Genomic DNA, 24796 nt, shown 5'->3' on the forward strand with positions numbered 1-24796 from the left:
ACTTTCAGAAGCCCTACATTTATTCACAGACTTAATTGAAGTTAACTTTTCATTGCTGTTCAGAGCTTTTAACAATCCAAGTCCCCCAACCCACCCAATAGAGATGACTTCTACAACCAATTATCAATTAGATGATCTTAAAATGTTTATAGCAGATAACTGTAGCTGCTTATAAACATACCATTTCCAGGTTCTTAGACAGAACAAAGCAGTCTTATCTGTTTTATAGTTGTCTGTAACATGCATCAGTATAGTATATAAATACTTATTTCGGTGATTTGGATGGTGAATAACTCTGTTATCCTCATGGTGTAGATGGGAAAATATCTTTTTATAGAACATTTTGAGATCCTTAAAAGTAATGTTGGTACAATGTATGCTGGTGTATTAACTCTGTATATGAGTGATTTTAAATTTCCAGTTTTATGTTGGCCAATAGTTCACCTTTTTCTCTTTCTCTAACAATTATAGGATGCTAACCCTGTTGTGATAGAACCTTCATCTGTCTTGAGTGGAGGTAAGAATTCACTCGTAGCTGCTGCAATCCATACATCAGAACAGAGAGAAGACAAAACAGGAGGTGTAAATTACTTTTCTGTCACAGAAGAAAAGTTTTCAGATAATATTTCTACTGCATCAGAAGCCTCAGAGACTACTACCAGCAGTAAGCATAAAATCTTGTTCCCATAGAGGTTTAATCCAGGATGGGTCTCGAGGGATCTAAATATTACATGGGTTCCTCCAGACTAAAAGGGAGCGAGACTGGAGTTAAAAAAATGAGCTGTGTATGCACTGTTGGTGTCATAGTGCATTTGAGTCTGGTTGGTAGGTAAGAGGACAGGATTACTTAAATAACACATTTCTCCCTATATGCTATTAATTATTCTCAACATTGTTTTCATCATCATCCCATCATTGTAACTTTCCAAAATAATGTTTTCCGTTTCCCATAAAGTTCTGTCTGTCATCATGCAATGATCTGCCCTCAGATCACTTTCCCTGTGAAGGCGAAAGGTGCAGAAAAAGACTGAGGCATTAAAAATATAGGACAATATATGTCTTAATTTTAGGTTCTGTAGGAACTGAAATAATTTAAGTAACAGAAGTCCCTGTAGCAATATCATAACAATACGTCTCCCAGCTAAAGTACAAATCTCCAGAGTTAGGATAAGCCTTTGTCTATCTTGAACGAAATCTTTTCAGACTAGTGCAACCCTGTGCCATCTCCCAAGCCAAACTGACTCTTTAAAAGCCCAGGCAAGCTGTATAGCCTCAACTCCTCCCCCCCACTCCTTAACTCCAGCCAATCGAACAATCACTCAAAGTGATGCTCCACTCTTGCTTTTTTAGGGGCCATCTCAGAGTTACCTATTGTCCTCTCCTTTCTCCCCACTTCAGTGCTACCAATCCAGCTGCAGAAAATTTCTGCCATCTTGTTGGTAGCAAAATCTTGACAGAATTTGAGACAGATTTTCTTTCTTGAAAGCTAACTGACTTTTATTTGCAAAAAGAACAGGAGGACTTGTGGCACCTTAGAGACGAACCAATTTATTCGAGCATAAGCTTTCATGGGCTACAGCCCACTTCATCAGATGCATAGAATGGAACATGCAGTAAGAAGATATATATACATACAGAGAACTTGAAAAGGTGGAAGTTGCCATACCAGGTCTAAGAGGCTAATTAATTAAGATGAGCTGTTATCAGCAGGAGGAAAAAAACTTTTGTAGTGATAATCAAGATGGCCCATTTCAGACAGTTGACAAGAAGGTGTGAGGATACTTAACATGGGGAAATAGATTCAATTTTATTTGGCATTCAAGAGTAGGATGGTTACATATACTGTGTTCCCTGGACCAGAACAAGCCATCTTTTTTCCTCATGCTGGAGCCACCCACAGCTCTGTGTTTCACAGTTAATAAAGCCAACTGCTTGCTTCTGATTATGAGCCCAGAAGCCAGGCCTCATTATTTCTGTATTGCATTATTCAGCCAATAGGTGGTTCTGTATGTAGATAGGCACTTGCCTTGTCTGGTGCCAAGAATGTAACAGCATTACTGTGCATGTCTCTGTTCCTGTTACTCTTTATGAACAGGGATAAATTGTGAAACCTAGATATCAGTTACCATATACACAGCTAGGTAACAGCATACCTGAGCTGCCGGCTACTGTGCCCAGAAACTGGTATTTGTATACCCAAATATTAATTTGGGAATACAGTTATCTTACACTCCAGTCCCCATTTTCAGATGCAGATGCATGTTTTGTGCTCTGTTATCTGGACCCATTTATATATCTTTGTTGCAACTCAAGTACTATTTGAGGGGAAACTTTCGCCACAGTCTTAACACAGAAGTTTATCCTTATTTTCTAATTGATGTGCTCATGTTTATGGAATGTAACTTAAACTAAAATTTGAGACACATGACTCATTTCTTCTACAGGTTTTCTTTACTCCAGTACTCCAGCAGCCGATATGTGTTTTGCTAGGCAGCATAACACTTCGGACAATAATAATCAGTGTTTACTTGGATCCAGTGGAAATATATTGCTACAACTTAATCCACAAAGACCAGGAGCTATTGATAACCAACCACTTGTAACACAAGAACCAGTGAAGGTAAATGTGACTGACCTATGGAAATTCAGGAAAATGTTTGATAAATCTTTATCCCAATTGTCTAACTGAAAAAACTTAATTTATTATTTAGATAATCAAGCAACAGGACAAAACTAGCTCTCAATTGTCACTTAATTTCTAGTTTAATATTACTTGGCACAATTTTGTTGGCCACAAAACAAAAAATTGAGTATGATCTACCATTTGCAGTGTAGTAATCAGTGTTCAGACTTTTACTACAGAAATTATTTTGCTATTTATTTAAAAGGCCACTGTGAAGTAGTTTCCAGGAGGAAAAAGTTACAGCTGTGTTTAAGTGGCTTTCCAAAATATAGTAAAACAGGTGGAAATGTTTTCATGAAAATAACATTTTAACAATTATATTGAAAACACTTTTGTATTTAAACATATCCTTGCAGCATTATCAACCCAAACATAATGCTGTTGTACTTGTGCACGTGAAACAAAGTACAAATGGAGTATAAATTGAAAATTAAACTGACTAGTCTAGTTTCACTGTTCAGGTTGGGTGAAATGCAAACAGTTAACAGTATAAATGTTGAAACATAAATAATAATAACCTGATGGTGGTAGTAAAGAAATGGGGGAAAATAGGAATTTTATCTTGTCCCTTTTAGAGAAGTATTTAATAGTAAAAATTAAACATAATTGTTAAATTAAATACTTTCTTCCAGTATGAAAGACAGGTAGTAATTGCCACTTGCTAGCATATTTAAAAATTAAAACATGTTCTAGAATTCATGAGCTGAAATCTTTGCAACTGTGGGCTATTTTCTCCATTTAAGTCCTGTCACCACCCTTTTTTGTTTGAAGGCTGCATCATTAACCCTGGAAGGCGGACGATTAAAACGATCTCCACATCTGGTTGAAGGGAGGGATTATAAAATGGTACCAGAACCAGTATGGAGAGCCCTTTACCATTGGTTTGGGGCAAACCTGGCATTACCTAGACCAGTAAGTAATGAATATAGCCACTGTTTATTTGGGACAGACTCTGGAGTCATGTATGCTAATAATCCTTTGTGCCTAAACATCCACTTATCGATCTTCTCCTCTGGGGCAAGTCTCACAATGTCAATTGGTTAACGAAAGGTTTCAGAGTTAATCTGAAGTGTTATTCCCTCTAGATTTTCTCTGCATTTCAACCTTGCTTCTGTCAGCCAATCTGTGGCTATAATTATCTTTCCATAAGTTATTTCAAGGGGCTGTGAAATGGGAGATGGGTGTAAGCTGTTCTCACTCCAAAGGTCCACCTACCTTCTCTACATGATCCATGTTGTCTACAGTTAGGTCTCCTGGGGATGTTTTATATTGCTGCAGCATCCAAAAAAATCCTAATTGGAGTTAGGAGGCCCCACTGTGCTAGGCACTGTAAAATGCATGGGAACACATGGCCCCTGTCTTGAAGAATTTGTAATCCTTGTTAGCCAGCCAATGCAAAAAAACACCTATTTTTTAGATAGCACCTGCCCCAAAGAGCTACTGTTTTGTGTGTTACAGAGTCTGACTCTGAATTCTCACGGGAGCCATTTGGTGCTGGGGCAATATAAATAATGCTTTGTATTTTGAACAGATCCTGTACCCGGTGTTCACTCCCAGGTCTTTTATATTTCTTTTGTGCCATGTTAACTGCTAACATTGTAGAAGTTGCTTTGTTCCATTAATGATTATTCTTACAGAACAATGATTGCCTATTTCTTTTAAATTAACAACCACTGAAAATTTTACTTGTCCTAATTCTTCCTCTTCCTAATGTTCAAGCCCAATCGTTCTTCCATCAAGCCTGATAGCATAGCCGTTTCTCAGCAAAGACTTGATAGCGGAGGGCTGTAGTGAGCTTTCACATTACTTAGTCAGTTACCTTTACAAACATACTATAGTATGATTATTAAGAAGCATTATAAATAATTAAACCGAAGATACTCTTTCTCCAGATGAAAGCAACAAAGTTTCTTATATGAATTGGTGTCATGATGAATCAGTGCTCATGGAATTCTTACTGCATATGTTCACTTACTAACTTGCCGTAAAAAGTTAGTTAGTAATGGGTCTCTTACTCTGCAAGGTGCTCCTGTTTTTTTTTAATGTTTTCCAAATGTAATCTTAAACTGACGGGAGGGTAAAGATGTATTTGTAAATATCAGTGGCATTTACGATATTCAAACATGGCAGTTTCTAAACAATTTAAATTCTGCCTTGTATCTTAAGGTCACTTTTACTTTCAAATGTAGATAGGGACATAGGGACAGGAAGGGACCTCCTGGGACCTCAAGTCCAGCCCCATGCTATCAAAAACTGCCTACTGTAGGTAGAATTGAGTATAAATGGGTTATGTTGACGTCTCTTGTTATCCTACTGAGTGATTTCTCAGCCATAGTTACACAGCCAGAGTATTTCTGAAACAAAAGTGAATAATGAGGATATTTTACTGTTAAAATATACAATTGTCTCACAAGTCTCCTTTAGCTACTGCACAGTAAATATATATAGCGTTACAAAATGACTTTTAACAGGTCATACTGTTAGAGCTGTATTATGCAGTTTAACTATGGCATACATAAATTATTAATCAGAATGTATCAAAAACTAACTAAACAAGATCAAGAAAAATTAAGCGAGATTTATTAATTCGAAGGAATTTGAAACTTTCTTAAAATTCTGTTGACATTACAGGTTCCTTACAGTGATCTTTAAGTCAGTTCTAGTCAGACACATGGGCTATACTTCGGTAGATCAATTTAAGGGGAAGGGTTTCAAAGCCAAGTGCTCAACTGTCAGTGAAACTAAAGCTAAAAGCATTGGAAAGGGCATTGTGTTGCTGTAGTTCCTCTTTTGTAGAAGGCATAAAATTGACACCACGCCCATGGAGTTAGAAGTTGTACAAGAGCAGAGATGCGAACCTGTCTCCTGCCCAAATTCCATCGTTCTGTGAAGTTCACATCTAAAAATCTGCCCTCCCACTTCTGTTGGATGGACTGTTTGTCACTACAGGTTCTGAACTCTTGCGTAAAATTGCTGTGCATTGCTTAACCGGTACTAGGTTTTGCCACAGAGATGACTGTATTTCATGGGTGACATGAATCCTGTGTAGCCCTGGAGCCTTAAAGTGGCACCTGTCCTTCAAGAAGCTTTCTTTTATAGGAACTCAGTATTGCTCACCCTGCTGGTCAGATAGAATCTTATAATTCAAGGACTGTGTATAGCGTACAATTGATTTAGTGAACTTTATAGCATTTGCGGGTCCATTTAGATGAAAGCAACTACGTACAATAATCCTCGGTATTTTAAATGTTTTGTTTCTGACCAGATTTTTAAACTGTATTCTTTCAGGATGTTTTGTTTAAATACTCAGTGTTATGGCTGGTGAGAAGGGTTGGTTGTAAGAGTTTATAGAGTTGTCTGATCTATAATGGTAGCAGTTATTTTACAGTACAACCATACTGACTTCTGTTGTCCTCCTTGCACATGATCTCCATGGAAACAAACACCTCTCGTAGTTTAGAAATGGCCTCAGCATTTTACACACAACACAAACGAACGTACTTGAGCAATGTTAGAAGAGATGTCTGTCACGGTTTCAGGGTAACTGCACCTGCACTCCCCCTCAGTGGTTGCTTGAGGGCGCCCACTTAAAGGTTTCCAGCTCCCAGCCATCACCTCTCTTGTGCAGAGACCCTCATCTCACTTCCTCCTGTCCAGGTGTTCTTTAAGGCTGCACAGTTCCCTGCCTACGCTGTGATATCCCCAGCAAGCCAGAATTTCTAAAAGGCCAGCATATGTGGTTTGCTCTCTCAAGAAGCTGTGATCAGTGTATTGCTTGCAGTTACAAGTTAACACACTGCTTCTAACCAAGCACATTTATTCTTAAGTTGAAAACATATTAAAACAATAAAAGAACCTACACACATGCGAAAAAGCTTCAGCAGAGGTCACCCCCAGAGCTCATCTCAGGCTCTGGTTGGTGACAGTTCTTCAAAACCGACAACTGGATTTTTCAAGTTCCTAACTGTCTCAGATTCAGAGCCAGAACCCAAGCTGGTCAGTTCACCTGTTTCTTTGTATCGCTTGAGCCTTTGATCTCATCTGTAGGAAACTGGTAATCAGCAGACAGTGACCCGGTTCTCAGGGAGTAGCTTCCAAAGGCTGGGTTTTTGCATTAATCTCCCCAGGAAATTAACTGAAGACATATTGTCCCAAAAGTCCATTCTTATCTGGTACATTTTCAGTATGGTACTTTGATCTCCCAGGCCTCTGCCCCCTACAGAGGTTCATTTTGGGACTTCCTGAAGACTCAGAAGGGAAGTCTCTGAAATTTTCTTTAAATGTCTTCATTAGGTGATCAAAAACAGCAAAACTGGCGTCGCTGAGCTAGAGTTATTTCCTCGCTATCTGCTCTTTCTGAGACAGCAACCTGCCACTCGAACACAGCAATCAAACATCTGGGTGAATATGGGTATGATGAGCCTGAGAATGTTTCCCCATCATTTACCTAGAGGTAACGTAAGAATGCAGCAAGAACACAACTGCGCAGTTTCTAAAAAAGCGAGACCCAGGTCAATAAAAGCTTGCTGCCACTGTGCTTATACATCTTTTAATCGATTGTAAAGCAGAATGAGTGACTGGTAAAACTTAAAGCTCTTTTATCAAGATCTTGTACAAAGAGGAGAGACTAGGGGCATTTTCAGTTTTTAAGTGAGTTCACTTGCGTAGTTATTAAACACATTTCAGATTGGTGATGTGAGAGTGAGGAAATGAGCACTGCTTAAAACAAACAGTTGGGGAAGACAATCTTATTTTCCTTGTCTGCAATCTGTGTAGTTATAGAATATTTATATCTGAATTTATTTTAGGTAGTCCCCTAACATACAATACTACATTGTAATAAATCAGCGGTGTTCATCCAGCTGCTGGTTCACACTTAACAGTGAATTGAGTGGTTCTGAGTTAACCAGTTAATTAGTCTCGAACACTCATATTTAATACTTGATAAGAAGTGATAGGGCAAGTGAAATATGAAGTCTTTTACTTGATACAGTTTGCAAACAAAGGCTGCATTTGTGCAAGAGGATGAAAATACATACAGGTAAGATTAGTGGAAAATCTAGATTTCAGCTAACACCCCATAATTGCAATCTCTATTCTCATTTTAAGCTTACCCTGGTCCTGGACCCTAAGTGTGTAGGCCTTTAGTTTCATACTATTTTACAGACAGGTTGAGAAGGCATGATAGAGGTCTGATTTTCAATTATCAGGTTTGTATACGCAATTGCATACCTAACTCCTACAGTTTGTGTCCGAGCAAATCTCCAGTGTTGGCATGCCGCGTGGCAGGAGACGCACAAATTGAGATTTGCATGCACATGTGTATTCGTGCATGTACAAATGCCAGCAGAACTGATCACTGGAAATCAGAACCTGGAAGGACATTGACCTTTTCGTCAGCGTCTATTTAAAACTCATGCAGATGCTCGATTTTTCACTGCTTTGACAAATCCTGCAAAATATGGTAATGTTACAATCCCAAAATTATTGTATAATTAGTGGCTGCCTGCTTGATCAAGTTGCGCTATAGAAACCGCCTAGTATCCAAAAACATTTTTTACTACTTAATTTTATATAATGGAAACTGCTTTGTTTGGTACCTAAACATTTCTAATTCAAATACATTGGTTCTTCTGATATGCCAAATTTAATCTTGATTTGGAATTATTTTGCTCTGCACTAATTATTTGTTGAATCAAATATTAATCTTTGAATTTTTTCAAATATGCTTTCTTGCTGTAATCTTACAACTAATCCTCTCATCTTTAATTGCAGAGAATGCTTTTTTGTGTTTTTAAAAAATTGTAGTCCTTTGCTTGGTATTTTACGGTAAAACAGATGCTTTGCTGATTTATAAAATGATTGTGATTTAGTTTTGCTCTTCGGTGCCGTAGTGTGTAGTGGCATTCCGTATCATAATGCTGTATATTGGGTTCTTTTAATCTTCTTACAACTGAACTGTAACTATACTGCTCCTTCGGTTTATTTAAAGTAATGCAGCTGTTCGGTCAGGGTGTGCACTGAAGGAAAAACGTTTTAATTTTAAACTGGAAAAAGCCCCAGAAAAATAGAAAAAGGTCACATTGGTCTCATTTTTTCAAACCCAATATTTGCAAGTACATTATCCGAAGATGAGCTACATATATTGAATCCTGCCAATAATGACATTTTTGACTTGACAAAGTCAGTTTAGTTTTGCAGACATATCTGAGTGAATCTTGAGAAACTGTGTTGAATTCCTAGGCCATCTTCCCAAAATGTGTTATGTAGCCCGTGTCTGTGAGAGAGTAATCCTGTTCTGAGCTTCCAGACTGATTTAATCTTCACAAATCAACATTCATCTCCGTAGAAGAGGTGCAGTGAAGTGCTGCTTCCCAAAAAGAACAGTGAAACTGATTTTTTCACATTTTTCCTTTACATATAACATGCTTTCTAAGAGTAGGTTTCATGAAGGAATTTTTTTTAGTTTAATTAGAAAACAAAAGAAAACCTCTACCTCTTGCCTTCCATATCTTGTCTTCTAAAGAAACAGATCAGATCAGTTTTGCTACTTCATAGTATGGTGGTAATTGCTGTAGTATAGTTTGTAAAAGTAATGAAGACTTGCCGAGGACAGCCTCTCTAGAATGCCCTGCTATTAGCAAGCAGGGAGGGAGGGTTGCTGCTTATGGTAATATGGTAATGGAAGTTAGCAAAGTTATACTGGGTGTTTGTGTGGCAAGTTGACCAAGGGTTAAGATTTATTAAGATTGCAATATGGCCCGTATTAACACCATAACATAAGTAGCTCTGTGTACTCCTTTTTCACAAAATGCATTTATTTGAATGTGTATATTGTAGAATAACCTTATTAAACTCATCTGCCTGTTGCTGAATGTACAGATGTGTGTTATGAACATCTTGGCCTTTTTCTTGTGATTGTGACACAGGGAATGTACCTTCTCCCAGTGCTCCTTTAAAACGAGTGTTGGCTTATACAGGCTGCTTTAGTCGAATGCAGACTATTAAAGAGATACATGAATATCTGTCCCAGAGGCTACGTATAAAAGAGGAGGATATGCGGCTGTGGTTATACAATAGTGAGGTAACTTAACCTTTAAGGACTTTAAATGCTGTGTATATCTTCACTCTTCAGAAAACTGCTAAACACACAAATTCAGAGATGCATGTGCTGTAGCTGCTATTTACACACTTTGGTCTGAAAATTTTGGGCCAGAATGGTTGTGACACTAAAGACTTTGACCAACCACCTGCATGTTAGTTTTCATATGTGCTCCCAGCTGTGAAATTGGAATCTTTAGATTTGCTTGGTGAAGAATGTGGCAAATTTTTCTTTGTAAGACTGATGTTAATTTACATATATCCTGGTTTTCTTTCTGATGTGATTACAACTCAGCCCTCTTCTGTTGAATTTTTAGAGCTAATTTGTAGCATCATAGCACCCACTTTAAAGGTAGATTAAAAAATGTGTTTCCTTCAGTGCGGCCTGTTACATGTAGGCTGTCAGTTTCAATATGTCAGCAGCCGTCCAGGAACCATTCTTTCTTCATGTGTTTACATTTTAAATTATTTTAATATACAAAGCAAAATATACACAAGTGTCGATAGTAAAGGGAAATTACTGCCTTGTAGAACGTTGCTGTTAGAATATGTCAGTGAAGAATTACAATAGTTCAGTGGTTCTCAAACTTTAGCACTGGTGACCCCTTTCACATAGCAAGCCTCTGAGTGCGACCCCCACCCCTTATAAATTAAAAACACTTTTTTATATATTTAACACCATTATAAATGCTGGAGGCAAAGCGGGTTTGGGGTTGAGGCTATCAGTTCACAACTCTCCATGTAATAGCCTTGTGACCCCTTGAGGGATCCCGACCTGCAGTTTGAGAACCCCTGGAATAGTTGATGTGATGAGGAACATGGTTTGCCCTGATCTACAGTGTCTGCAAATTTATTGTAACCATCATGTCAGGGAGCTCAATTCTTCACAGCTGTGTCCAAACATATTGAAGTTTTATAATGTAGAAAAGTCCACACTGGCCATTTGCACTAGAACTGTGTCTCCCCAAATGAAAGCACTACAATTGCTTTCATAGGAAGTGATGTTAGATATGGAGATCCTCATGTAGCTGTATGCTTATGAGGAAAAGAAGAAACCATGACAGTCACCATAAGAAATGTTGTCCCATGAAATTAACTACTATGCCTAATGGTGTATACAGCATTTCTGCACTGATATTTATTAATTTTTTATTTATTCTGATTGGAGAGAAGTACCTTCATTAGTTTTTGTGTAGTATTTGTCCATTAACTTAAAACTGTGGACTAGGCAGAAGAATAGAATTGTTTCTTTGGCGAAAAGTGACTGTTTGTCACTTGGTATCTCAAGTGAGTGTCTGAAAAAGGCATTATTTGTGGGCTTATTGCCAGTTGCCACATTTCACATAGCAATCAAGCCAACCCAAAATTTGGAGACTACCATTTAAAAAAAGAGAACTCCTTTTTTTCCTGAATAACATCCTAAATGTTTAATCTGCTTATGTGGCTTTTCTACAGATTTCACTGGAAAAAATAAAAGCAGACCAAAACCAAATGTGCGTCATGCTGGTCCTATTTTGTAAATCACAGATAACTAACGAAGATAAAAATAGAGGGGGAGTCAGAATGTAATAGATTAATATTTCTTTGCTTAAACAGCATAATATAATAGCTCATATTCAAAAGAAAAAAGATTTTCCTAAATAAGAGACTGTATAAGTCAATGCTGCCAGAGTGTATCCTTAGAATTTACCTACACACCTATTTACTTACTGCGGGGAAAGCTGACAGGTGCCTGAGGGAAAGTCGACAGAGCACGTGGTTCGGACATCCCTTAGGAGAGGATCTATAAATGGAGATTCCCTATGTCCTAATAAGGAGGAGAGGATGGAAGATGATAAAACTTCTGAGACCACATATTGAAGTCAAATCAGCTCTAGGAAGCCAGTGAATAGTTACTGTAGAGGAAGATTTTGAAAAGTGCTGAAAGGATTTAAGAGCACTGGGGCCATTCATGGTCAATGATGTTCTCTTAAATCCCATAGGCATTTGTGAAAAACACATTTGATTACAACTTGGAATTTGAAATAATTTACCTTAGCTAGATATCGTTGTTTCCTGCTTTGCTTTTTCATAGGCCATGTTGTTTTTGCCCATGTCTCTTAAAACCTACTCTTGATTATGAATTAGCTAGTGTTTCATCCAATATGCCACGATCCTCATTATAAGGAAAAACCATACATACCTTTTAAGTTTTATCTAAAAAGCCAGTGGATACTTTTGGAGATGCAAGTAAGTAGCTCTGTTTAATTAACGTATGCAAGTAGGGAGCTGGTAACCAATGTATGTCCTGAAATGACTAATACTCTTTGAGTCCTGTTACTTTAAGATTAAAATTTAAAATAGCTTCTGAATTTTTTTAAAAACAAGAAATAAACAGTAATTTTTTCTTTGCAGAACTATCTTACTCTTCTGGATGATGAGGATCATATGTTAGAATACCTGAAAATCCAAGATGAGCAGCACTTAGTAATAGAAGGTATAAAAATGGATAATGAAGATTTATTAGTTTCTGCATTAAGATCAACAGATATATTTTAGACATATGTAATTTTTCTATGTCAAACATATGCCGTGCTTTGGGAACAAAACTTATACATCCCTTATATAATTATTGGTTTACAAAGAAAATCTCAGGAACGGTCCACAATGCTTACAGTACTAATTAAGAGCAAAGCAGCCTCTCCAACACCACCTCCTCCTGAAAAAACACAGAAAAGCTTTTATTTACAAAGGTTTGCAAGAATGCACTCTGTGATACTTCAACATATTTAGAAAGCAGCAGATCATGAAATGGCACTGCATGTTTCAGTCCCTAATGGGTGAGGTTTTAAACTTTTGGGGGGCAGGCATCGTGTCGTCTTCTGTCTTTCAAAAGCACCTGGCACGTTTTGGGTGTCAAGCTGTCTGGGGTGGCTCACGAACGTGTATGCCAGACTCCGGGCTGACTGTTACAAACGAAGGCACAAACCCCAATTTTTAGATTTCACTGACCAAGTATGAAGTGTGAGCTCCACAAGCACTTTAACAACCTTAATATGGAGTCACAGACGGTCTCCTTGGGTACTCTGGTCTAACTTGCCACCCAGATGCCTGCTTTTGTGATAGATAGTCCCTTACACCAAAAATCAAAACAATATTCCAGTTACACCCAGTCTCAACGGACTAGTCACTTACCCCGGGTCAGTTGTACCTTAGATCTCTCACCAAAGATTGTAACCAATCCTGTAGTAAACTAACTAAAGATTTATGAACTAGAAAAAGGAAATGAGTTATTTACAAGATAAAAGCAGGTGAGCGTACACACAAATGAGTTAGTCTTGGGTTTCAAAAGGTAATAGAAGCTACTGTAATGTGCAAGCTCTAGATGTCCTTTAGGACTAAATCAAGCTAGGCAGCTTGGGAAATCTCTTGCTTATGCTTAGAAATACTGCCTTCTTCAAGTTCCAGCCAGCCTGTGATGACCATTGCTTTTTGACAGGGATTTTCATTTCCTTTCCCCCACATTTCAAGCTGTGATGGGATGAGTGTTTGTGCATGTCCCCGCTTCATGGGTGTGGGGAGAGCAATCAACAGTCTTTTGTCCATTGATGTTCCACAATGGTTTGCCTGGTGTCCATAGACCACCTTTTTGTTGGGCAGGAGATAACACCTCTTGTTATTAATTAGTATTTCACACCTGGTAATGCTTCTGTCCTGACTGTGGGAGTTTCCAGTTTCTTTGCAGACACTTTTATAGTTACAGAACAAACACTTAAATATCACCTTATAACATGGGATACAAATACTATAAGTGAGATTAATGCATCTCAAGCATTTCATAAAGTCCAAACACTAAAAACATCTCCAAAACTAATTCCTGTTTTAACAATACTAACAAACAGGTGAGCCAGACTGGTTTCCAGCTATGCATTTTCAACCTTTAGTAAGGCCTTGGGGCATTGGCATGAGCTGGCACCTGGTCTGCCAGCATCACACTAACCACTACTGGAAACAGCAGTTAAAAAGGAGTGGACCTTTGTCAATGGCAGAAAGGTATATAGATTTGTGACCTTTCAGCTAACTTAATGCCAGACTTTTGAGCTTCCCCCTTACATTTGGGAATATATTAAGTACAAACTTAATCCACACTGCCATTGGCCTCAAGCCTTGCATTTGTACTGATTATAATGTCACAAAAATCTTTTTAAACATAAACTTTTGCACAAAAATAATGATAGAGCTGTTACACTTTTTGGATATGTCTACAGTGCAGATAACTCCTGGCTGGCCCGGCTCCTGGTGCTCAGGCAATGGGGCTGTTTCATTCTAGTGTAGACTTCCAAGCTCGGAGAACTCTCCCATCTCACAGGGTCCTAGAGCTTGGCCTCCAGCCCAAGCCTGGAAGTCTACACTGCAATAAAACAGCCCCTGAGCCCAAGTCAGCTGGCACAGGCCAGCTGTGGGTGTCTAATTACAGTGTAGACATACCCTCTATGCACGTTTAACTTACTTTTGGGTATGAATGTGGAGTTTTGTGGCGTAAAATTTGATGAATACTTGATGAATAAGTTACCACATTAAATCTTGCTCTCTCCTTGAGGCATGGTTTCATGTCATAATTTCCCCTCATGCTGATATCTAAATACATTTGAATCTATTGTCCCTTTGTAATTAAAAGGTTTCAGAGTAGCAGGCATGTTAGTCTGGATCTGCAAAAAGAACAGGAGTACTTGTGGCACCTTAGAGACTAACAAATTTATTGGAGCATAAGCTTTCTTGGGCTACAGCCCACTTCATTGGATGCATAGGATGAAGTGGGCTGTATCTTATGCTCTAATAAATTTGTTAGTCTCTAAGGTGCCACAAATACCCCTGTTCTTTTTGTAATTAAAAGTTATCTTGCTGTTAAAGAGAAAGATATTGCATCTGGACCTATAATCTATCTATCTAATTATCTGATGCCATTTACAATATTAAGTCAATAAACCCTGAAAATTGGCTTTTACAATGGGAAAGAAATCTCAAGATTACCAATGGAGTCTTTATGTATGGTTAATAAAGTAAAAACAAAATTGAGAATGAATACTAACTTGAAATAATAAACCAATTTTTACATTTTAATAAACAGTTGGAAATGAGTGAAATCACTTTAACTACATGCTCAGCTCTCTGGAGTAGGTAAAAATAAAACTTGTTTTACTGTGTTGCTTCCTAGTTCGAAACAAAGACATGAGCTGGCCAGAGGAGATGTCATTTATAGCAAACAGTAGTAAAATAGACAGACATAAAGGTAAGTGTTCAAGTGCAGTAACACAAGTATGATAGGGAAAAAAACCCCAATAAAATATTCTGGTTTGTGGAACCATTTTGTTTTTAACATAAAGATTGAAAGTAGTGGTGCAGACATGTTAGAACTATTCTATTTGTTTTGTTCTGTGTTGTAGATTTAGCTCCTAAAAGTGTTGGGGTTTGAATTCAGAGGTAATCAAGTCCTGCAACATTCAGCAAACTCTGAATACAGCTAAATTTGAAATTGGATTAACAGTTTTTGGAAAAACCAGTTGCTTCCTTTTCACCTCGTTTGTAGTCTAAGACTTGCATATTTCTGTGTATTACGTTTTTTTAAGTTGAAGGAAGACTTCGGTATTATTGAACAAGAATAACACAACAAAAAATGACAATGATACGGTAATGCTACTGCAGAATAGGAAAATCATTTACTTACTGATGCAGAAACAACATGGATTACACTGATTACCAGTATCTTTTCCGTGTTTTATAATGGGGCTAATTCTAGCAAGTTGCCAGACACCCTCAATTTCTGTTGACTTCAATGAAAATTTAGGGCACTTATTATCTCAGAGGTCTGTTGTCTTCACATTAACTGACATCTTGTAATTGGGGGCAGGGTGAGGGAGGTTGTAATCTTCTAGTGAAATCTCACCATTGATTAATTTTTCTTTTATTTCTTATGTGTTTAAAATATATCATGTTAAATAACTGTACCTCTTTTCCCTCAGTTCCTACTGAAAAGGGTGCCACTGGATTAAGTAATCTGGGTAATACATGTTTCATGAATTCTAGTATCCAGTGTGTCAGTAACACACAACCTCTAACACGGTATTTCATCTCAGGAAAACATCTTTATGAACTCAACAGGTAATGCGTATGTGAGACCTTTGGCATTTAAATGTTTTAACCCTTTAAAATTCTTTTTGCCTTCAAAAGTGGGCAGCATGACTATGTCCTTTCAATCACAATATTATAAGCACTCAACTTCCCAACAGGCCAGGGGTGCCATTTAGGGTGGGCAGAGGGTGGGGGGACCTGCCCCTCCTTGAGTCCTTCACAATATTTGGGTGCAGTTCCCAGCAGGAGGGAAATGCTCCCCCTCCTTGCCCTGCTCCTCTGTGCTGTCCCCTGCCATGGAGTCACCACTGGCAGCGCTGCTGAGGACTGGGCACCTGCCTCCTGATCTGCTGCACAGAGCCGGGCATGGGCTCATGTTGATGTGTCCTCCTCCCCCAAGCCATCATGTACCTGGGCAGGTAGAGTGCACCCCTTCCCCTACCCTGCAGAGCTGCCCCCACTGTGCCAACTAGAAACTGAGTGCATGGCTGGCCCCACAACAGCAAACCCCCCGCAGCAGCATACCCACACACAGCCCCTGCCTTCACTCTGAGCTACCCCCCTGCCTGCATGCTGAACTACCCGCTGCCTGCACTCAGCCCCTAGCTACTCTTCTCCCTGCACCCTGAGCCCCACCCCTCCCGGCACACAGCCCCTAGCTAACCCCTGCCTGCACCCTGAGAAGTTTTCAAATTTTTGAGCTGAGGCCCCCCTCCCCCCCGGGTTATAATTTTTGGTTGAGCCCCTTTCCCCTTTATCTGGGGGGAAAAAAACCCTAGAGTTTTCAGGTGCCTAAGTAGCCCCTGGAATCGTGATGAAAGTTGCGCCCCACCCCCCCAAATCTGAAATAGCACCCCGGTAACAGGCACTAGAGTAGACATACCTAAAAAGGAAGACTTCTGTTGCTGCATGAGATAAACCAATACTAGCTACCCTGAAACACTTTCCTCCACCATGCTTTGTAAGCGCTTATTTTATTTAAACATCAATGAATACACTTTATGAATTCTAGGACAAATCCAATAGGAATGAAAGGACATATGGCCAAGTGCTATGGGGATTTGGTTCAGGAATTATGGAGTGGAACTCAAAAGAACATAGCTCCATTAAAACTACGGGTAAGGATTTAATGTGCCCTTATTTATAGGTAGCAAAGTGGTGTGCAATTACAAAAATTTTACTGTCCAAAAAAATTACAAATGTATTTTCCTTTTCTGCTTTTTGATGTTGTTTATTTCATAATCTTGAAAAGTTTCCTTAATGATACTTCAGCATGTTTAATGGTCATATTTGCTTTGAACTTAACCATTAAAACATTTCTTTACCACTTGGCTGTGGTAAATATAGCCTTCAAAACTTTAGTCCATTCAATAAATATACTACCATCAGTGTTTCTGTATTGACAGTTTGAGAGAAGATTCATATTTTTCTTAGGTGTGCAGCTTATAAGTGTCTGTGATGTAGGTAGTTTATACCAGTAGTGAATTTTACTTGCAGTCTTTGGAGAAATAGAATTGTATAAATGTAGGACTGGAAGGGATTTTGAATATTTAGTGTACCGTTTGATACCCACCTAAAGGAATTTTAATTTAGAAATCTCTTATGAGATTAAATTACAATTTAGGATGTGTCACACAAGCACACATAGGTATGTCATGAATATGACACATGACGATGATCATTGTAATACCCTTTTTGTGGGGTATGTCATAATCCAGTGCAGAAGTCGTAGATTCAGAACAGTCACTAATGTTAATGTGGGTTCTGGTTTATGTGCACATCAGGCTGACAACACGGTCCTTTATTTCTCTTTAATTAGAGATGAAAGACCTTTCACAACTCACAATTGGCCTCGCTCTGACCCTGGAAACTTATGTGGTCATCTTTAACACTTAAAAATGAGTTTATTACACTGGTCACCATCATACATCTTCACTAGGTTAATTTGTTATAAGTAAAGGTTTCTGTGATTTATTATCAAATAACTTCTTGGTTTTTACTCTTTTTTTATATAGTGGACGATAGCAAAATATGCTCCAAGATTTAATGGTTTCCAGCAGCAGGACTCGCAGGAGCTTCTGGCTTTTCTTCTGGATGGTCTTCATGAGGATCTGAACAGAGTTCACGATAAGCCATATGTAGAACTGAAAGATAGTGACGGTCGACCCGATTGGGAGGTAGCAGCAGAGGTGTGTCTGAACTGGAAGTTATTGACACTTGGCCAGTAGAATCTGCACTGACACACAGGTTTCTGACAGCACTCTAGAACCAGTGAAATACAGATTTTTTTTTTTAAAGCAATATTTAATCCAACTGAAATACAATATAGGATTCCTCACAATACTTTTAGCAAGTGGTGATGATTTTATCTGTTAATTTCAGCAAGACCCATGCAATTGTATGACCTCGCTGAAGTACGTTGTGTGTGAATGTTTGTAGACTCAGTAGAACGGCAGGACAGTTTCTGAAATATTTTGCCCATGGCATAAAGAGTTTTACCTGCCCACCTCTGAGTGGGGTTAAAAGGAAATTTGTTGTGGATGCTTGATTCTGCCATAAAAGGTTAAAATAAATATTACCTTGCAACGTAACATTATCTAACATTGCAAAAGTATATTTTTTGTAAACAGTAATTCTTTCTGAATCATGACCTTTGCATTGGTCATATTTATTGGCTTTCGCTTTCTGGAGTCTGCGATATGCCCTCAAATTTCAGATTTCATGCAAGTTGAAATATATATGAAGCCAAGCACTCTAAAATGAAAGCCAGATTATATCTGCGGATTTTATGGTATTTCTGGTAGTTATACATGGTTTCTTAGTAGTTTGGTAAATACACCTTTTTTTGTGATACTGGCTTTCTATTTTGTCAGTAAGGTTAAAGGTTACATTTTCCATTATAATACTGTTGCGTTTTCTTTTGTTACATACTGGATCTGTACAGTGTTTACCTCTGAACTGAACATAGGATCGTATTTGGATCAGTAGAAACTGTAAATGCTGGGAATAAATACTTTTGTAGGATAGATCCTTAAATTCTAGCTATTGATCTCTCAGTCACATGGATGCTGAGTAAAAGTTAATGAGACTCTCCCCTTTTTTCTTAACTTACCAAACTTTACTGATGTTATGTAGATACACAATGTGTTATGTGTATCCGTAGAAACACTTTAGAAGGATGTTTTGGTCTGGATTCAAGCAGGCTTTCCATTAATATAATGGAATAATTAATATACTGGTATTTCAGTAAACATAACATCTCTTAAATTGCATTAATAGAAAACTGACTTTGTACAAATGTCACCTTTCTGTTCAGCCAGTCTTCTCCCTTTGTGTCTGAACCTTCTCTCTTTGTCTTACACAGATAGATTTTTACTCTTGTAGATCTGTGGAAGAGCAAGCTGTATTTATTTCTGCCTCATACCTTTAAAAAAAATTGATCACTAAATTGAAATAGCAGAATATTTATTATCAGTGACAAATGATAATAGTGGCAGAAATAAATACAGCTTGAATTTTTCATAGATTACGTTGTATTTGAAGGCAGCTAGAAAAATCACTGTTATTGGTAAACGGAGTAAATTTGACCTAAAAATTATGAGAACAAAAATGTGGAACCTCACAATGTCATCTTAAGGAAGTCATTTTTTCAGAAGCAATGTATAGCAAAACTTGAAAAGATAGCCAGTGATTGTGTCGAGAGCTACTTAAAGAAGCTGTAACCCTGGCTGATTGTCCTAAATCACAAATGTTTTTCTCATGTTGAAACTAAATTGTTTCCTGCTTGTTTACAACACTGGTCAAATAACTTATAGTAAGTACAGCATATATTAGCACCATATTTTTATAAATATCTTGGAATCTTGTAACACACTTCCCTCTACCAAGTCCAAGCAATTGTGCTACATTTCTAACTTATTTTACACTTTGTTTCAGGCCTGGGAAAATCATCTGAGAAGAAACAGATCAATCGTAGTGGATTTGTTTCATGGGCAGCTAAGGTCCCAAGTAAAATGCAAAACATGTGGGCACATAAGTGTTCGATTTGACCCTTTTAATTTTTTATCCTTGCCTCTTCCAATGGATAGCTACATGCACTTAGAAATTACAGGTGGGTAGTCCGAATTTAAATCACTCTAGTCTTGCCTGTCCTAAAACATACTCACGTTCCAGCAGTGATGCAGAAGAGGTTTTCAGGGCACAGTGGTAAGAGTCCTGTCTACACTGGCACTTAGCACTAATGCATCTGGACCTTTCTTGGAATTGAGGTAAAATATTGTAGCATAAATGTGCCCTTTTACACTACTAAAAGCTACCTAATTTCAGTGGGCTTCATTTACACTAGAACAAAAAAAATGATTTAGCTGTCAAATATTTACATAGCAGTGAGCATAGTTCAGGTGCTGCCATCTCTTTTGTCTCAACTAAAAGATTTGATGCCTAAAGTGTGTAATATTCAGCATTTGAGGCCTTCTAGACCGCTTTCAGGTCAGTAGCAATTTGATTATACAGATAGTTTTTGAGAGTCTGCCCAGTGCAGAATTGTACCGTGATCTTCAAACCTTTTACTGAAGAAAAATAATTTTTCATGCTTGGATCTTAAGACATTGAAAAAAAAAAGACATAGTGTTTAAAAAACAAAACAAAAAACAAAAAAACCCTTAACTGCTGCTCCCACACTTAAGCAGGTAATGAAGGTTCTCTTGTCCAGTATTAAGACCTTCTTTTGTCTTGGAAATGCTAGAAAAGTGTCTGGTAGTCAATGAAAAGATCAAGTCTTAAAATGGAAGAAACAATAGTTTTTTAATAAATGAGAAATGTGACCTGTATTATTCTCACAAAAACACTGCCATTTTGCTGACTAAAGTGTGTTTCTTTCTCTTAAAGTAATTAAATTAGATGGTACCACCCCTGTTCGATATGGGCTCAGACTGAACATGGATGAAAAGTATACAGGTTTAAAAAAGCAGCTAAGTGAACTTTGTGGGCTAAAACCAGAACAGATTCTTCTTGCAGAAGTACATAGCTCTAATATAAAGGTAACATGCTTTCATCGATACCAGCATCCTTTCAGTACTTAGAGTAATTACTGAAGCCTGTACATCAACATACTAAAATTCCTTCATATCTTCAACATAAGATCTTGTCTACATGAACACTGCACCAGTTTAATTAAAGATGTGATTTTTAAATCAATTTAGTTTAAATGGTGTGAGTCCATGTGAATGCTTTTATTTTGGTTTAAACCAGGGTTAATTTAGAATTGGTCTAAGCTGAATCCAAATAAACTACTCTAGAACCAGACCAAAGCAAAGTTATTTGCACCAGTTAAACTAAAGTGACTTCAAAATCACATTTTTAGGTAAAATGATACAACTTTCTCATTTTGACCAGGCCTAACTCAAAGACAAGCAGTGATATAATGTGTTTAAACGCTACCAAATATTTTAGGGCAGAAGCCTGATGAGAAATAACCTATTAATTCTAAATAAAATGTATATACTTTAAAGCCAAGTTTGCCATCACAAAATATTTTCAACAATAAATATATGCAGGATCACAGTGGAAAATACTAAATGCTGTTATATTATACTATTATTCCTTTTATTCTGTTTTTCTCCACAGAACTTTCCTCAAGACAACCAGAAGGTTCGGTTATCAGTGAGTGGGTTTTTGTGTGCGTTTGAGATACCGGTCCCAGGATCCCCCACGTCAGCGTCTAGTCCTGTGCAAACAGGTAAAACAAAATTATTCATTTTCCTCTTTGTTTAAATTGATCCAAGAGTATTGATCAGGTATAGATGGCGAGGTACAGAAAAAATCCAACTTTATAATGGGGAAAGAGATAAGGCTAAAGAAAAAGTATGGTTTGGAGGAAGGGAAGAATATTTCATACACTCAGTTGGATGGAACAGGAAATGTTTAAAAAACAAAACAAAACACTGTTACAAGTTCTGGTTGCTGTTGCTAATTGTGTATTTATAATTAGATTTGGCATCAATACTGGGACAATAATATCTGTGTTATGTGTTTTATCCAAGGACTTCAGTACACTTTATAAACATTGATTAAACTTCACAACAGATCATAATCTTAAATTTACCCATTTTAAAAGGAGCATAACGGAGGCACAGAGAAATGATTTGCTGAAGGTCACCTAGTGAATCTTTGGCAAAGCTGGGAACAGAATCTGATTCATTCTTCTGTTTTGAGCAGTAGACACGCTGCTAACAGTGGGATGTATATTGCGACTGGGGCTGGCTACATCTGTTTCTCAAAGACTTAATTGTTTTTGAAGTGGTGGTATTAAGGGATAGATGTGAATGTTTGTCTGTGGTCCGTGTATACTTTGGAGTATAGATTCCTGGCATTCAGTAAATGACATGGGTCACTTCTATATAAGATAGCATTTAACAAGCAAGTTTGAGCAGATTGATTTGTAGCCAAAGCAGCTGATTCATAGTTCACAAATATTAATGGTGCAAGTATCATAATTCAGTAACCATGTGTTTGTACCTAAATTCAGATTTCTCCACTGGGCCATCGGCTAATGGAATGCTCAACATAATGATGAATGGGGATTTCCCCAGACCAACACTAATTCCAAATGGAATGCCAAATACTGTAGTGCCATGTGGAACAGAGAATAACCTTGCCAATGGGATGATGAATGGTCATATGTCTTTGCTTTCTGATAGTCCATTTATAGGCTACATCATTGCAGTCCACAGAAAAATGGTTAGTATATTCTGCACTAGTTGCAAATGTGTGGTGTAGGCTACTTGTAAAAGGCAGTGGTTTTTTTTTTGGATGAAGCTGTGATGAATGTATATTTGCAGTCCTAGGAAGGGCACACAAGTACCCATTTATCTGCACAATCACCTGTTATGTAGGCATACATGTTAAGTTGTATGAGCATGTGTTATGCTTTCCTTTGAAAGTTTATCCACCATGTCTAATGTAGGGGTTTTACTTTCCTCAGAGACTCTTAGCATATTTCCTTAGTGCTAAGACGCATTTTTGACTTTTCATTGTAGTCTAATCTATCTTGCTTTCAGGCATCCACTCTGATCAGAAGAAATCTGATTTTGAGAAGCTACTTGAAACTCTTTTCTTTCCCTTTACCTGGAGCTGCATAATATCCTGTACAGAACCAGTATAGAGCTAAGGCATATGGTACATTTGCAGGTCATTTTATTAGCGTCAACTGCTCTTTGTAAATGCATCTGTAGTCAAGTTAAACTATAAATGTCACGGCTGGTTGACTGAGTGTCTTAGATAATTCTGCACTCTGTATACATTCTCAGCCTTCAGGCATTAGAAGCGGTTAACATTTAAAGCCAGTGGTTTGTGGGCTAGAAGGCTGCATAACTTCCCTTTTCACAGTATATTTTTGTGAGGCTTTTTTTTTTACCATTGTCCAATAACACCATCATAGGCCTCATATAAGGGTTAGTAGGAGATCTTTTAGGGAATTGGTGTAATGTTCTTTATCAGATCCAAACTGGTTATGCAACCCATAAGGCAAAGCAAATTGCCTGCAGAAATGCCATCAAAAGTTTGTGCTGAGAGCTTTCTATTTCTAGGCATTGTATTAATGGTGGGGGTCAGCTGGCTAATAATGGTTTTTGTTTTTATCCAGGGATCTCAATATATTTTACAAACACAAATGTATTAAGCCTCAATATCTGTTACATAGGATGTATTGTTCCCATTCTTATAGATGGGGAGAATAAGGCACAAAGGTTAAATGACTTGTCCAAGATCTCTCAAAGTCCACAAAGCCCAAATCTGATTTCCTGTTGTGTTTTCTATTCACAATACCATCTTATTTTTCAAGGGATAAACACTGGGCAGGGTTTGCACTATGGGACTGATGACTTGTACGTAGAGGTGCTTGTTTACGTTTTTAAATGTTACCAGTTGGTGGGGAAGGGAAAGACATAAGTAATATTAAATAGAAAATAGAAGTTTAATTTAATACAGGTTTCTGATGGAAATGCTGATACAGCCTAGCAATTGCAGTCTATATGACACATGCTAAAGTAAATAAAAAGTCAATGACCGAGCTTTCAGACTGTAACTCAACTTTAAAAAACAACAGTTTTTAATGCTGACTTATTCACATGATTCAGAGATGCTCAGTGATTTTATTGTAGAATTATTAGTCTCTTTCAAGATCAAACAGAGAGCACAGGAAAATACTGAAGTGAATGACAAGTGGAAAGAGCTTTCTGATAGTCATAGTATCAGTTAATGTTCACAATACATTACATTCATTCCTTTAATATGTAAATACAGATGCGGACGGAACTATATTTCCTTTCATCTCAGAAGAATCGTCCCAGTCTCTTTGGAATGCCATTAATTGTTCCATGTACTGTTCATACTCGGAAAAAAGACTTGTATGATGCAGTATGGATTCAGGTTTCCCGGCTTGCCAGCCCTCTCCCTCCCCAGGAAGCTAGTAACCATGCACAAGACTGGTGAGTTGGATGTGCTAACCTATGGCTTGGGATCACCCTTTACTGTGGTACAGACTTCTTTATAAGGATTCAAAAGTATTAGTGCTTAGCCTTGCTTTGTAAATTTAACTGCTGACATGAGACATTCCATAAGATGAAGATATGGTCTTACTGCCCAATTAAACTCTAAATGTCAACTATTTTAGAAACTATTGCATATATTTTTAGCTCAAATGCATTGTTGCTGCCTGCAGATTCCATCTGGTGGGTTATTTTTGTAGCCAAGCCATCTTCATGTAGTACAAATTAAATAATGATGCTGTGTGTCCTTTAATATAGTTATCTAACTTATGCTTTTAGGTTTCAATTTAAGTTATTCTTACATACTGCACATTCTTGAATCATTGATTGATAATTCATTACATAGCCTGGTGCAGGA

The 24796-nt window shown here is 37.7% G+C and overlaps 1 protein-coding gene across 7 annotated transcripts in view; it reads left to right on the plus strand.

Moving 5' to 3' along the window:
• USP32 (ubiquitin specific peptidase 32) overlaps positions 1-24796 on the plus strand; it is a 154561-nt gene that overhangs the window by 113017 nt on the left and 16748 nt on the right. For 4 of the 7 annotated variants that reach the window (XM_073315739.2, XM_073315741.2, XM_073315744.2 and 1 more), the window contains 15 exons: positions 472-664; positions 2445-2620; positions 3455-3595; positions 6977-7136; positions 9613-9767; positions 12179-12260; positions 14979-15053; positions 15784-15922; positions 16905-17010; positions 17908-18081; positions 19829-20003; positions 20780-20931; positions 21518-21629; positions 22419-22630; positions 24194-24378. In XM_073315739.2, coding sequence (XP_073171840.1) covers positions 472-664; positions 2445-2620; positions 3455-3595; positions 6977-7136; positions 9613-9767; positions 12179-12260; positions 14979-15053; positions 15784-15922; positions 16905-17010; positions 17908-18081; positions 19829-20003; positions 20780-20931; positions 21518-21629; positions 22419-22630; positions 24194-24378 — 2237 coding nt within the window. The remainder of the gene's footprint in view (positions 1-471; positions 665-2444; positions 2621-3454; positions 3596-6976; positions 7137-9612; positions 9768-12178; positions 12261-14978; positions 15054-15783; positions 15923-16904; positions 17011-17907; positions 18082-19828; positions 20004-20779; positions 20932-21517; positions 21630-22418; positions 22631-24193; positions 24379-24796) is intronic. The other 3 variants (XM_073315742.2, XM_073315740.2, XM_073315743.2) reach the window with 3 other exon arrangements.

This window comes from Lepidochelys kempii, chromosome 17 (assembly GCF_965140285.1).
Source record: "Lepidochelys kempii isolate rLepKem1 chromosome 17, rLepKem1.hap1, whole genome shotgun sequence".
In the NCBI taxonomy this organism is placed as follows: Eukaryota; Metazoa; Chordata; order Testudines; family Cheloniidae; genus Lepidochelys; species Lepidochelys kempii.